At 41.9% G+C, this 15,788-nt stretch overlaps 1 protein-coding gene across 5 annotated transcripts in view; it reads right to left on the reverse strand.

The window, feature by feature from the left end:
* The window catches only part of LOC308492049 (coiled-coil domain-containing protein 162-like), a 113,798-nt gene that overhangs the window by 56,464 nt on the left and 41,546 nt on the right, over positions 1 to 15,788 (reverse strand). For all 5 annotated transcript variants that reach the window (XM_081036382.1, XM_081036381.1, XM_081036385.1 and 2 more), the window contains 5 exons: positions 15,147 to 15,304; positions 13,958 to 14,069; positions 12,483 to 12,532; positions 11,928 to 12,104; positions 3,300 to 3,417 (listed from right to left, as the gene is read on the reverse strand). In XM_081036382.1, coding sequence (XP_080892508.1) covers positions 3,300 to 3,417; positions 11,928 to 12,104; positions 12,483 to 12,532; positions 13,958 to 14,069; positions 15,147 to 15,304 — 615 coding nt within the window. The remainder of the gene's footprint in view (positions 1 to 3,299; positions 3,418 to 11,927; positions 12,105 to 12,482; positions 12,533 to 13,957; positions 14,070 to 15,146; positions 15,305 to 15,788) is intronic.

Genomic DNA, 15,788 nt, shown 5'->3' on the forward strand with positions numbered 1-15,788 from the left:
ATTATTAAAGATCATATATTTAAACAGGAATATTTAGATAAACATTTTCGCAGTATAATACAGGATAATAATTACAGGATACTATCTGAAAAACAGAACAACAAATCTGTTTTTTTTAAAGATTTTATTGGGGAAGGGGAACAGGACTTTATTGGGGAACAGTGTGTACTTCCAGGACGTTTTTCTAAGTCAAGTTGTTGTCCTTTCAGTCTTAGTTGTGGAGGGTGCAGCTCAGCTCCAGGTCCAGTTGCCATTGCTAGTTGCAGGGGGCACAGCCCACCATCCCTTGTGGGAGTCGAAGAGCTGGCAACCTTGTGGTTGAGAGCCCACTGGCCCATGTGGGAATCAAACTGGCAGCCTTCGGAGTTAGGAGCACAGACCTCTAACTGCCTGAGCCCCAGGCCAGCCGGAACAACAAATCTTTTCACAAACTGGGTTACATGCCTTTGGACAATGTAACTCCTAGGGCGGGGGTTAAAGCAATGCGTTTCTCTTTGTTTAAAGCCATTGGTGGCCACAAACACATCACAATATATTTGTAAGACCATTGATGAATTACAAGGGTCACACAGAAATTCGCAGGGACCCATATTCAGACAACATTGTCCTGAGGGAATATGTGTAAGCAAAGCATAGATATTTATCAACATAGTTTAAATGTACAACTAAAACAAGCACTGGATTTTAAATATTAACATTCAAGGGAAATAAAAGTGAAAAATTATGATCAAACTAAAGAAGGTAGCATATACACATACACACACATATGTAGTATATATAATACGTAAATATATATTTTTAAACACTTGAAAATTAATTCTTCAGTGAAAGAAAAGGTAATTACATTTTTAATTATTTTGAGGAAATTCCATACTCTTTTCCATAACAGCTGTACCAATTTACATTCCCATCCACAGTGAAAAAGGGTTCCCTTTCCTCCATATCTTCACCAACACTTGTTATCCCTTGTCTTTTTGATAATAGCGATTTTAACAGGTCTGAGGTGACATCTCATTGTTGTTTTGTTTTGCGTTTCCCTGATGATTAGTGATGTTGAGCACCTTTTTATTTATCTGTTGGCCATTTGTAGGTCTTTGGAAAAATGTCTGTTTAGATCCTTTGCCCATTATAAAAATCAGCTTTATTTATTTTTTTGCTATTGAGTTGTATGAGTTGCTTACATGTTTTAGGTATTACTTCCTTATCAAATATCTGGTTTGCAATTATTTAGTCCCATTCAATAGGCTGCTGTTTCATTTTGTTGATGGTTTCCTTTGCTGTGCAGAAGCTTTTTAGTTTGACATAGTCTGACTTGTTTATTTTCGCTTTTGTTGACTGCCTTTGATGTTATATCCAAAAAATCATGGCTAAGACCAATGTCACAGAGCTTTTCCCTGTTTTCTTCTAAGAGTTTTATGGTTTCTGGTCTTACATTTAAGTCTTTAATCCATTTCAAGTTAATTTTTGTGAGAAGTGTACGATAAGGGTCCAGTTTTATTTTTTTTGCATGTAGAACTGCCATATGATCCAGCAATCTCACTTCTGGGTATACATCTGATGGAAACAAAATCAGTATCTCGAGGAGATTATCTACACTCCCATGTCCATTGCGGTACTACTCTCAATAGCCAAGCTATGGAAACAACCTAAGTGCCAGGTGGATGGATAAATGGATTAAAAAAATGTGATACACACACAGGAATATCATTCAGACATATAAAAGGAAACCCTGCCATTTGCAACAGAATGGATGAAACTGGAGGATATTATTCTAAGTGAAACAAGCCAGACCAAGAGAGACACATACTGCACGATCTCTCATGTGGAATCTTGAGGGAAAAAAAAAAAATCAAACTCATAGAATGATGGTTGCCAGAGGAATAGGGGAAACAGGATGATATCGGTCAAAAGGTACAAACTTTAAGTCATAAGATGAATAAGTTCTGGGGATCTAATGTACAGCATGGTGCTTGTAGTTAATAATACTATATTGTATATGGTAACCTAAGAAAAAAAGGCCAACATAAGAGGCAACAAACATTTATTTGAGATCCAGAAGAAGAGCTATTTGGGAAGCACTGATTCAGGCAGAAACCCAAACAGTGTTCCAATTAGGGGGTGAAGGCAAGGAGCTTTTACGAGAAAGGGAAGGGGAATAATTGTAGGAATAGAAGGAAGAAATTTCTATTGGTGTTAATAAGTCAAGGATGGGATTTCAATAGGTGCAAATAAGGTAAGTTATTCCTTAGCTATACATGGAGGTGCTAATTCTAAAAGGTGTCTTTAATTTTTAGTTCCGTAGTCAGAATGTCTGTGTTCCTGTTAGCTTTGCAAACAGTTATTTGGAATACAATGTTGCTTTAGGCCTAGTCCGAACATTATTTTGCCCAGTTTAAACATCCCAGAGGTTGAAGGAGTAGAATGTGCAAGGCAGTTCTTCTGGGATGGCAGCTCTGACTCCATTTTGACCAAGCTTCATTAATATTATTTTTCATATACACTGGAAATTTGCTAAGGAAGTAGATAAGCATTCTTACCACATACACAAAAAAGGTAACTATCTGAGGTAATGTATGTGTTAATTAACTTAATTGTGATAACCCTTTTACAGTTGTACACTTTAAATATGTACAGATTTATTAATTAATTACACCTCAATAAAGCTGGTGGGGGGGCGGGAAGAAAAGGTGAGAAATCTTGGTTGTGACACGTTTTCACTTATAAAGAAAAATCGGAATGTTCCCAAATTGCCATTTTCAATAGTGTACTTTATTTAGCAAATATTTATTTGAGTGCTTTATATATTTCTATATCCATTTTTTTTATGGTTACCACTATTATCCTCTATTAGTAAGTTAGGTACTACACAGAGCAAACCCTTCAAAAAACAGAACCCCCCTCCCCACAAAAAAAAAAAACACAAAAAAACAAAACAAAAACAAAACAGGAACCGGCTGATAATGGTGATTAGATGTGATCTCAACCTCTCGTTAACTTCAGGGCATCAAGGTGGGGTTTTCTTGAAGGGTTTGGGAGGACATTAAGGAATAATAAGGGATGTCTGAAATTTGAATTAGCACTCATTGATGATGAGGGAGAAACAGAATTCATGAAATAATGAAGCCCAAGAGAAATGATAATACAGCAGGCAAAAAATATTAGGAGCTGTGAGAAGATTTCAGTTATTAGATGTCCTTGGGAAAAAAACAAGAGATGTTCTCTGAAATTGATATGTTTAATTGTGGGACATAAAAAAAACAGCAAGTTTCCATTCTGACACACATAAAAAAAATACAAACCTTTTCTGGCAGAGTTTTGAACATAACCAGCACTTCAGAAGGATGAGGTATGAACCATAAATTAAGGAAGATTTTTCCGTCAGCAGACAGCAAACATCGAGGCTGGGGCTGCAAACTCCTGCGTATTAGAAGAAAGCTTGGGTAGCACAGCAGTTCTCTCTAAAAAAGAAGCGTCTCCAGAGTGTACTATTTATACTACCGCCCGCCAGCCCAGAGTGTGGTGACTGACACACAGTGTCCAAGCCCGAGAGGAAAGCAGGCCTCCTTTTCAGGTCACTCACAGGTGGCCACAGTTATAAATAACTCAACGGGAAAAGAGCAGTTGGGCTGATTTTAGCCTCAGCTGTGTTGAGGAAGGAGTGGGCATGGAGGGAGGGAAAGGTGGTAAGAACAGAAAGGAAGGGTATGAATTAGGTGGCTGGCACCACACTGAGGTGTCGTGCGGGGCGTCCGGCGGGGTCTCAGCTCCCGCTCCCCACATAAGACTGCAGGACACGGTAAGGCCAAACAGGAACACCCACAGAGCCATAAGTAGGGGAGTCAAACCAATATATTCTCGCTGGCGGCTGGGCTGGAGACACAGGAAGCAGGATATACAAAATCTGCCTAACAGCAGTCCGTACTTGCCAGCCACCATCTTCCCGCTAGCCACCATTCTCTGCTAGCGTAGCCACAGCCGTTATATTAGTGGCCAATGGCTTACAGGTTACAGCTGACGGCCATCTGATCACAGTTGATGGCCATTTACTACCCGAGCCAGCACCTTTCTATTGTGAGGCCGAGAGCCTGGAAACTGCTTTTTTGGGGCTTTGTCCCCACAGAGGTTTAGATATGAAGGGGTTCAGAATAGGCCTCCCCAAGATATGTCACTTGGGCATGTGACTTATTTTGAACTGAAGGGAATCAAGAGCCTGTGGGCCCAGGAGAAACTTTCACCTCCCCCTTAAAGAATTTAAATTGGGGGCCTTGCTCATAATAGGACTTATCACAGAGATAGCTTTTATGACCTATCTATAGGGCAGGGTAAACTTCTAGTTACTGAACATCTGCTTTTCTTACCTTCCTGAGAATGACCGTCCTTCCCTCTGAAGCCCCAGGTGCCTTACCTCACCCTTAGCTCAGGATGTCATATGCCTCAATTTCCCTTTCTGTCTCTGAACCGCTCATGTCTGTGGGGTCTCTGACACTCTCCTGGATGTGGGGTTCCATACATATGCATGTAATTAAGTTGGGATTATTTTCTCTTGTTAATCTATCTCAAGTCAATTTGATTATTACAGCAGCTGGGAGAACCTAAAAGGGTAGAGGAAAATTTCTTCTTCCTCCACACATATTTTTCACTTAATTCTTATGAGAATCTTAGGATGTACGTATTTTGTTCCTGTTTCACGGATGAGAAAATTGAGGCCCTCTCGGTTACCGAGATCTTGTCTACTCAGCTCCTAAGAGATGCAGCTGAGATTTAAGTGCAGATCTGTCCAGTTCTAGAATCCAGGCTCTAGAGACCAGCCTCTACTTTCCTTCCCTTCCCACCATGTTTCTGGTCAGACCCAAGCTTCTTGAGAAACCCACACCTTCACGTTTTAGTGTGGACTTCAGAAAGGGTTTTGCAACCTAAGAAAGATTGTTTTACGGCTGATGAGTTTTCCCAGTCTTTAGAGTCGCCTAGGGATTCCACAAAGAGCTACATAAATAAGCTCAGAAGTGGAGACAGCCAGGCAACTGAGAAAATGGAACATCCAGCCTGCTCCTTGCATCTACCACACGCCCACGGGAACCAGAAACCACCACGGTGACATGAGGGACCAGAATGGAACCTGGGAGACAGACAATAACGACAACTTTGAAGGCTACGTGTAGGCCCTAAACCAGTTTCCTCATCTGCCGAGTAGGGGAAACAGCACCAGCTTTGCCTGTTCTCCAGGTGATACAGGAAGTGGTTGTCATTTGGAACAAGTAAAAAACGCTTTAACAAGGGCTGTTTGGGGGCTGCAAGGTTTCCACAGCATTCTGAACCAGCGGGATGCAGGGAATATAATCAGAAAGCAACTTTGTGTCCTTTGCTTTTTATTCTTAAGTAACAAAAACTCCTATGGCAACCATTGAATTCCTCACCCTCTTCTACCCCAATCCTATGCCTCTTCTGTGTGAAAAGAAACAAAACCCCTGAGTCCCTAAAACCAGAAATCAGGGAGTCATTTTTAGACTCTCCTTTCTCCTTTACTCCTCAGCTCCTACTGCTCCCATCATTTCCTCACACTGTACCCAGTTTTCATTCCCACTTCCGTTATCTATAGCGAGGACTTTCAGTAGGGGGGGGTCTTACCTTCTTAAGGGCATTTTGCACATCATAGGGGAGCATTTCTTGACTGTTGTTACATTTCTGGGTCTCTAGGAGAGAGTCGGATGACCCTTTCCACGTATTAAAGTAAAATGTAATTCATTTTAACGAAGGACTGAATATTTTCAACATCAAACATCCTGAATATGAGACTCTTTTAACCATTAACACGCTACTGTGAATAGTGACTCACTGGCCTTGCACCTACGTTTCTAGTCTCAGAGTTTTAATCAGGTGACCTGAAGCTCAGGCACAAAGCCGGGTATTAGTTTGGAGAATTTCCTTTATTTCAGCAACCACAAAGTTAGACTATCCTGTCCTGGAACAGATCAAAGCTGGACTTTTTCCAGTTTTTATCTCTATTATTCAGTTCCCAGTGTTCAAAAATGCCCCAAAGAAACATTGGATATCAACAATAGAAAGTCACAAGGCCTGTGTCCAAGTCCATGAGGCTGCAGGCCCGGGGCTGGCAGTAGTGTGGCGGGTGCAGTCCTGGGCCTCTGAGCAGCAGGCATCCCTGGAGCCACAGGGGCCTCCCCAACTGGTATCCTTCACTGAGTCCTCATTTCCCACCACCTCCTCCCCTGCCTGCAGTGAGCAGCCATCTGCCGAGGAGGGGCAGAGAGGGCCACAGAAAGCTCAGTGCAGGACCATAGCTCTGTTCTCAGCCCCGCAAGGACAGCTCCCATCAGCACCTTGGCCTGATGGTTCCCTGACCTGTTCAACACCTTCATTTTCCTTTAGTCGCCCACTCTGCAGCAGCACTCCAGACCTTACCATCATCACCTTGGGACCATCTCACCCTCAAAACCCTAAACTCAAATAGCCTACTCTCCCAGCTCAACCTTTTATTCTTCCAGTTTTCTCACTCATTCCCTCCCACTAAACCTCCTTTGTTCCCACAAAATATGCTCTTTGACACCATCTAGCCCTCCGGACTCCCCTCCCATCTGTCAGTTCCATTCTGACCTCACTCCCTTCGCTACCCAGCCTGGGTCTCACAGTCAAGCACATGAACTACTCTCTCACCAGTACCTTCAGTTCTCCGCTTCTTGATATTCACTACTCACCTACCTGGCAAAACCCCGTCCCTGGATCCCTCCAGCTAGCTATTCGGTTTTCTGCTTCTAGTCACATGCTGCTGAGCACAGCTAGAGGAAATTACACGGCTAATTATGTTCAAGCATAATTAGCTCTGGGACAATTCTTTTTCTTTCCTTTGATCAGCTCTTGCACCCATTTCCCTTTTCAATAATTCCAAGTCTTTTTTAAGCCTCATACCAAATTCCTGCCAGCAGGGTCTGTTACTTTGTAACTGAATTAAAAGCCACTGGCTGGAAGAAAAGATGAAATAGTGCCATTTGCGACAACATGGAAGGATCTTGAGATTATTATGCTGAGCAAAATAAGTCAGACAGAAAAAGTCAAGAACTGTATGATTTCACTGATAATGTAGGATATAAAACTGAAAACAACAAAGGAACAAGACAAACAAATAAAAAAACAAAAACTCAGAGACACAGATAATAGTTTAGTGGTTACCAGAGGGTAAGGGGGGTGGGGGAAGGAGATGAGGGTAAGGGGGATCAAATATATGGTGACGGAAGGAGAACCGACTCTGGGTGGTGAACACACAATGTGATATACAGATGATATAATACAGAATTGTACACCTGGAATCTATGTAACTTCACTAACCACTGTCACCCCAATAAAGTTTAATTAAAAAAAAAAGTTTTGTCTGGATTAAAAAACAAAAAAAAGCCACTAGCTGGAACTCCCCTCTCTCCCTGCCCGCCCATCCCCCCGACCCTTCCTTTTAACCAAGATCAAAGACAGGTATACAGCCTCTGCCCTCAAAGATCTTACATTCCAGGGGGCAGTTAGATATCCCAACATGATTCTGTGATAGAAGCATGGTGGAATAGAAGTATATGAAAGTGCAGAGAAAATACAGAATAAGAAGCATCTTAGACATGTTGGGAGACTCATGAAAGAAATTCACAGCTGAGGCTTCTGAGCTGAGATTCATTGTCTATCTCCCTCTCCATATCTCTTCTTCTTAATAACACTGTCATCCCCTTTTCCCCATTAAAAAAATGTGGTACAATATAAGTAATATAAAATCTACCACTTTAGCCATTTAAAAAAAATAATTTTCAGCAATATATTTTGGCCTCTGCGAGGCTAGTCCATCAAGGGAATAATACTTCTATGAACCACGCCTATGGTTAAGCATTACCCACTGTTCTCATAGTAGCAGCTACCAGGAATCTCTGTATGCTATCCAAGTTTCTGACTTATTCCAAAAGATGTTTTAGTTTTTAAATAATTACTTGGAAGGAAAGTGAAAGGTAAATCTCAATAGTAGGTTATTTTACAGTCATAAAGATACTTATGAATTATTCTTATAATTTTCAGTGTACATTTCAGTGGCATGAATACATGCACATTGTTGTAAAACCATCACCACTATCCATCTCCAGAACTTTTTTCCATCTTCCAAAACGGAAACACTGTACCCATTAAACAATATTGCCACAGAATCTCCAAGCCGGAGACTCTGGGTGACATCCTACATTCCTCTTTTTCCCTTAGTCCCATAGTAAATCCAGCACTTGGCCTAACTGACTTCGCCTCCTAAATATCTCTCATCTGTGCAGTTTCGGCAGCTTCCTCAATGATGTCCCTGATAATCATCTTGTTCCTCTGCTCCCTGTTTGTTGAAGGACAAACGTTGGACTCCTGGATCTTGCCCATCTCTCTGTGCATTCTACTTCCCGTCTCATCCTCACGTATCCTGGAGAGCAGCCACTCAAAAGATCACATGCTGTCTCGCATCTCTGTGCCTTTGCATACATGGGTCTCCCAGCTTGAACTAAAGTTCTTTTCCTGGTTCATCCGAAACATTATTCATCCTTTAAGACTCAGGTTAAGCATCCCCTCTTTCCTGAAGCCTGCCTTGCTCCCAATTCCCACCTCCCTAATCCTTCAGATAATACTCAACATTGCCCGGTGGGTGCTTTCATTACACTTTGATTCTTTATCACAGTGCACTGTGATTATCTGTCTATTTCCCCTTGTCTGAAGGGCAAGGACCATGTCTGACCCATTACCATACAACGCTTGGCCCCAAGGCTGCCAAGTTCTGTTCAGGATGTGCCCTGAGGCAATCAGCACTGGCCAAGGTCCAGCCTGTGCTTTACCTGCCAAGCTCTGTACCCGGGCATGGGGCTATACCTGCCCATAGGAAGGGGTGTCTTCTTCTAAGGCACATAAAGTAGCTGTATGGGATAGTGGTGGTTCTGCCTGTGACATAGTAAGGGTTTGATTAATGTTAGTGTCCTTTCTGTGCCTTCTTCTTTCCTCCATCAGCCAATTCCACTGCTCTTGGGAGTAGGGCCTACATCATTCTAGTCTCCAGACTCTAGTCTCCGCTGGTGCCATGAAGGGTATGGAAGCCTCAAGGGGCATCCTTCTTGGGAGGAGAGCTCCCCTTGGCTTCTCTTTCATAGAGATTCTGGTGTGGTTCGGAGGTGGGAGGGGGTGTCTCTGCTAAAATAAGCATAGTACAGCCTTTTAAGGATTAAGTGGCATTTTAGAATTTTGAAGCTATAGAATTCATGGGACTCTTCTAGTCAAGGGATGGCACACACAAGTAGGGAGGCCACCTTGCTCCCTTTCCTTGACCATGGCAGATATTGCCAATGGATTACAACACTGTCACAAGTTTGAGATGTCTCAGAGTCCTCAAATTGTTGGAATTAGTATTTAAAATAAAACTTATTTCTTATCCTCAGTCTAACTCAACTCTTTATTTTATGAATGAGGTGAGGACACCTGTCATCCATGACCCTCATTTCTCAACTCTGTCCCTTCATCTCTAATTAAACTTGGCCTGGGGTGATTCCCATTTATCATGTCATGACACTGTTAAATGGCCCCTTTCCCAGAAGTCTTTCCTCAGCTCTCCTTTTCCTTGGCATCAAGTTCTAGACACTTTAGCACTAAGAATCACAGCCTATTTAACTTGAGAGAGCTGCTTCAACTTCTTTTCTCATTAGATAAAGATTTGAGGTCCAGAGATTGAAGAGAAGTGATTTACCCAAGACTTCAGGGCACTTATGATTGAGCTGGGTAAAGTCCAAATATTCTAGCTACCAGGATATGGCTCTTCCCACTGTACCTTCTGTGGCTGCTGTTAATTTTTATTAATACTCAGCACATGAAATCACAGACTTTAAAATTAGAATCTCACAGTGCCTTTCCCAAACTTCCACACAAGGCAGAAGTTCTCTACGCTCCATTTTATGTGAGTGTATTAAAAGGGACATGTTAAAACCTAGACAGTTTAGGAAGCAGGAGATGGATGTAGTGGAGAAACACTGAATCTGCATCATTTGCTGCTCGTCCACGGCCTGGTTCTGTGAGTTGGGCTCTGGGTGCTCACACTTCATGGACCAACGTCCTGGCCTGGAATGATCACACGTTAATTGACAAGATGATTTAGGGCTCTAGGTTTCCCCCTGTAAATGATGATTTCCCTTCATCTCCAGGAAACACACAGTCATCCACAAGGAATGATAAATGAATAGAGCAAGATCTGCAATTTGAAGGAATTTGTTTCTCCCTCTCTCCTTTCTGAGCTTCTTATTTGGGTGCTGCAAATAGAACAGATCAGAAGCAAAAATAGGCTTCCTGAATACATTTTATCCTAAACACAAATGTAGTGAACTCATAGTTAGACTTCTGGAAACTATTTGAAAAATTTGACCGCACATGTAGATGGCACTTATAAATGGTTGAGTTGGCTAGTGGATGGGTGAGAGAATGGAACTGAGAAGGCTTAGAGGATTATCCTGTGCTGTTTCATAGGAGAGAAAGATGCACGTTAGCTTAATTGGGCAACAGGTCAAACCCTTTACAAAATAGTTGTTCTATTGAGCTGTATTTGCCCTATGCCTCTTTCGAATGCATTCTTCCATTAGGTAAATCCTGAAGTCTATCCAAGTGAATGCACTGTGTTCAGGAGACAAAACACTGGTCTCCACAAACTGGGCGCCTTCTCAGTATCAAGATAGGACTGGCCGCCATTTTGATAGCCAGCCAAGGGTTTATCAGTCAGCCTTGGCTTATCAGTCAGCCAAGGGCTTAAGGACTCAACTTCTTTAATTCTCTAGCCTGTCCTATCATCTCTATTTTCTTGGTGAACTCCAATTTACCTGTCATCTCCTTTTTCAATTTCTTCCTGAGGCCCTGGGCTAGAGTTAAACACTCCCTCTTTTATGTCCTCACAGAACTTTTTACATAACTCTAACATGTTATCTTTGAAATCTCTGAAGTTACTTTTTTGTTTATGGAACTTTCCCCCACTACACTGAATTTATTGCCAGAGTCAACGGCTTACTCACCTTTGTAACTCCAGTGCTTGCTATGAAGTAAGCACTGAATAAATAATGCCTGAATAATGCATGAATGAATAGGGATGGCCTTTCAATTCCCTTTTATCTATCTGGTCTATGATCATATTTATTAAGTATTACCGATACTCAGCACTAAGCTTTGTGACGTAAGGAAAGAGTAAAGAGGGAGGTAAACTGATTCTGCAGGATGTTTTTGCTCCCCCTTGGAGACTGCATAACTGTGTAACAGCCCTTCTTTTTTAAGGAAATGTGGTCACTGACTGCACAGGTATGCTAACTCCTCATCCAGGTGAGTGAACTCTTGGTAGGCTGAATTAAGAACATTTGGAAAACTGGATAAAACATGATAAGAAAGTATGAAAGTAGCTCTGCTCTTATCACTTAATATTCCCCTCTCTCTCTATATATATATATAGAGAGAGAGAAATACAGAAGAACACTGATTTATCCAAGGCACTGGTATACTTTATTATTTCTTTCCTGAATATTACTTCTACTCCACTGAGTAAAATATTTGAAGCCAGGACAGCTCAAGATCAAGTTTACTTATTTGTTTGCTTATTTTAGATGCTGGTTTATGTAAAAGGGTGTGACTGATGAAAATGTCTGGGTTGTCCAGGTGAAAATAAAACTGCATAGGTTGAAAAAGCAAATAGCCCATAAACAAAACATTCCTTCAGGGTTCAAATACAAAGGTATTCTTATTCTTGCACTATTAACTCTTTCTTTTGCCCTTCTGAACTAGCAGATCAAGGTCAAATGCAGTAAAGGGAGCAAGATTTCCATACCAAATTTAACATGCCTCTTTCCTGGAGGGGGTGGGTAGAGAGGGAGGTATAACAAGCTCTAAAGAAAATTACACACCTGGGGTCAGCCTTGAGGCTCTCCTTGGAGTCCCTCAACCCCTTCTTTTCTTTTGGTTGCCCCATCACGAAAAAGGTGTCCCTGAGGGTAGGGAAATCTTCCAGCAGGGCTCTCAGGCTATTGCAGTATGCCATGATCTGACCCCGAAGAGAATAGTGGGACATGTGGTGGTTGAACCTGAAAAGTCAAAAGAGATCATGTCCAGAAGGTGTGTCTAAGCTGTTCCATCTCTCACAGAAGCTCTGGGATCTACTTCACTGGAAGACTTTTCAAAGAGAATAGAGGACCTCTGTCAAGAAGGAATTGCTGTCTGAGTCAGGTTGCTATGACCTGAAGGCAGAGGCATGGACCGCTTCAAAGCACCTCCTATCCTTCACTCCTAATGCTCCTTCCTCTGTGTGTCAGAGGACAGTTTAACTTGGTTTTATCCAGTAGGAGTGTGGCTTATATAAACAAACCACCTGATTCATTGTCTGGATTTCTACATAATGCTGCTGTTTATAGAGTTCAGAGTCAGAGAAATCCACATGTGTAGTTCAAATATACTATACTTACTTCTGACAATATTCAACTATAACGTCTCTCTTGATTTTCCCAATTTCATCCTGTAAGAAAAAAAGGTAATAGTTCTTCTATTAGACAGTTGGTTACAAAAACTCCCCAAGCTAGTACGTGTATACAATCTTATAGCAAATTTAAAGCAGAAAAATGCCACCCAGTTGAGATGCTCTTTCTGAAATTCAGCTTGTTGGGAAACACTCCTCCACAGTTTCTGCTGCTCCTGCATGTCTTGCTGAATATGCCAAGAAAGCAAGGCCCTGATTACTCTTTACCTTGTCCATTTCTCAGGATTATGATTGCAGAGAGCAATCTCGAGGGATGAAGTAATGTACCCCTCCGGAAAAAAAGCAAACTTGCTATAAAAGAGGTAGATTCCCCAAACTCATTGTTGCTCAACTGTGACAAGAGCCCACTGCATGCATCTGGGCTCGTCCATGTTGCTCTCTTAGGACTTGGGAGACCAAGGGAACCAACACAAACGAGAAGCTCATGAGGCCTGCTCTGTTTTCAGCAATCAAGTTCTTTGTCTCTGATCTAGAAGTCTTGTGTCTTTTGCCTACATCCACAGAACAGTCGCAGGATAACTTACTACCTTTTAAGTAGGCTAAAATCCCAGACCGTGACAAAATTGACAGTTATATTGCCTGAGCCCTTTCTAATCTGACAGGCATTGGATAATCCTGAAGAGCAGTTAATGAGCTATTACGTTTTCCATTTGGTTAATATTTTTTGAATATTTAGTAAAAATATAATTTAATATCTCAATTATTCATTAAAAGTAGTCCTTCGTCTCCATCAGCAGTAATCCAGAAGTCTGGCCTCCCTCTTATCCCACTTCTAGAACTGAATTTAGCAAATGTAAGTCTTTCCTTTTCAGTGACAGGTAGGAAAAAAGCCTAGATATTGTAAACCATATTTCTCTCCCAAATATGGATGCATTAGCCTAATGATTTCCTCATCAAAAAATTAATGAATACTGAAATGATAGTCACAAAATTAAGCAATACTTTTAACTGTTGAAAGACTTGAGTTTATTTTTCAATAGATTAGGCTAGTATAAAACACTAGCCTGAATAGACACATGGCGGTAGTATCTGAAAAACCAAGGTAACAGGTGAATTAGATGGCAAGAGTCTTTGTTCACCGTGTCTGAACTCCTAAGTACCCTCAGGTCACTCAGGAGTGGTCAAATGATCCAGACCAGGTGCGGAAACCAGTTCCATTTAGAAAGTGACCAAAGAAAATGTGATCTTGGAAAAGTGCACATATTTTTAACACTAAACAGCAGTTAGCTCGAATTGTTTCCTTTCTATTTCTTATTGAAGTCTGTTTTTCAATTCTTTATAATATATTTTCAACGGTCCTATCCAAATAGGCTGAAAGCAACAGATTCCAAGTTGAGAATTTTTACTTGCCCAAATGTAAAAGAGGACATGAGAGCTTGAGGGAGCCCTTGTTACTGTACTCACGAGGCTCTTCATTCTGTCGGCCATGGTTTGTTTCCTGAGGAGGAAGGCATTCAGCATCATGTCCCGCAGTCCCACCTTTTCTAGCTGAATAGACACGAATGCCTCCGGAGCCCTGATAAGTGAACAGAGACATCTGAGCCCAGACAAGTGGACATATAACAAGAGGACAACTTGAGAGCTCTCTAGAGGACAGGAACACCTGAGGCTGTGTACTGGGTATTGCAGTGGGAGAGCAGGTGTCTATCTCCACGATTCTCCTCTGCCTCAAGTGTTTCTGATTATATTCGCTGGGGCTGCTGATGTGTCACCATTCTCCTTGGGGACCCCCATGTGCCTAAGGCATGCATTAGCAGTCCCAGACTTCATAGTCTGGCCCAGTGTTTGTACTACCCAGGTCCCCTTGTACTCCCCTGGCCTGGTCTGTAGGGGCACCTGGACTGAAATGGCCTCCCAAGGGTCCACTGGACTAGGCACATTAATCTTAAATCTTCCATCCACACATTGGGAATGTAGATTTAGGGCACTTGAATTCTGGCCATGTGTCAAATTAATGGCATCTTGAGTAGTAGAGTAGCTTTACCTGTTATTTTGTTCATTCTAAACTTGCCAGGAATAAATTAGAGTGTCATTGGCATGCCCCAATAAAATATGCAGAGCATTCATAAGTATTGCTGAATACAAATATCTCTCTTTCTCAGCCATGGTGAGAAGAGATCAAGACATAGTCGGGCATTCCTCATTTATAGACATACCTCTTCAGAGGCCGTGTCTCTGATAACACACTGCCCTGTTATTCTAAGCAACGGTGAAACCCTTGTTTGAAGAGTGCGGGTAGTTCTGTGCTTCTCTGTTTAAGATAAACATGGAACGTTTGGAGAGGCCCATATTCTTCTTTCTTCTGTTATACCCTCTTTGGAGTTTGAAAAATATAGAGAAAGGGAAGAATAAGGGGAGGAAGAGGAAAAAAAACGAGAAAGGAGGAGAGGGGAGAAAAGAGGTTGAGATTAGGAACTACTGACTCTCCTTTATAGACTGGAGTATAATGGAAGGAGTGGGCCTTCTCTGTTCATACAAGGTCTTCAGTTACGCATCCTTCAGTTCCATAATACTCTGTTATTAACTGACTTAAAAGAGGACATTTTTGTTATTTTAACCCTCCCCACCTCTTCCCCACCCCCTGGTGCAGTACCTTTTGGTAACCTGGGATCTTTCTGAAGGATGAGTAAGGGTGTCTGGGACTTTTGGAGTTGGGGCTAACGGCAAATTCTCCATGCCATTCATAATTCTAGAACTTCTTCTTCTGGTTGGGCCCATTCCACCATGATTTCTCAGATCTGAACTTATTTCCTGAAATATTTCAAAACAAAGTGAATTACATTTGTTGGATGTGTAAGTCCTGTGGTACTGGGTATAAAATTACCTCACCGTCACAACTGACCCCAAATACACGTAAATGACTGGATCCATGGGGAGTGTGGTAGGAATGGAGAGAGGGGAGGGGAGGAGAGTACAAAGAGTAAGGGAGAAAAGGGAAGAGAGATACCGTTTTACACAATGAAGGGGTGAGGCACTAAGTGTAACTATTTCCAGAATGGAGTGCAATTGTCTAAAGTGCTCTGAAAGAAATTCTCCGTTCTGCAAGGTGACTAGTGGAGTGCTCATTTAAAGAAGCCTCTCAAGAAATATTGCTGATGGACTTCATGGCTGCAAGATCTAAAAATTTGTTTCAGGGTACCCATTCTGGTGTAGCCTAATCAGATGGAGGTGGGCTACATATGCTGCCATGCACTGTAATGATGAAAGACGGAGAGGTGAAGGGAGGATGGGGGAG

Source organism: Rhinolophus hipposideros, assembly GCF_964194185.1.
Source record: "Rhinolophus hipposideros genome assembly, chromosome: 3".
Taxonomy (NCBI): domain Eukaryota; kingdom Metazoa; phylum Chordata; class Mammalia; order Chiroptera; family Rhinolophidae; genus Rhinolophus; species Rhinolophus hipposideros.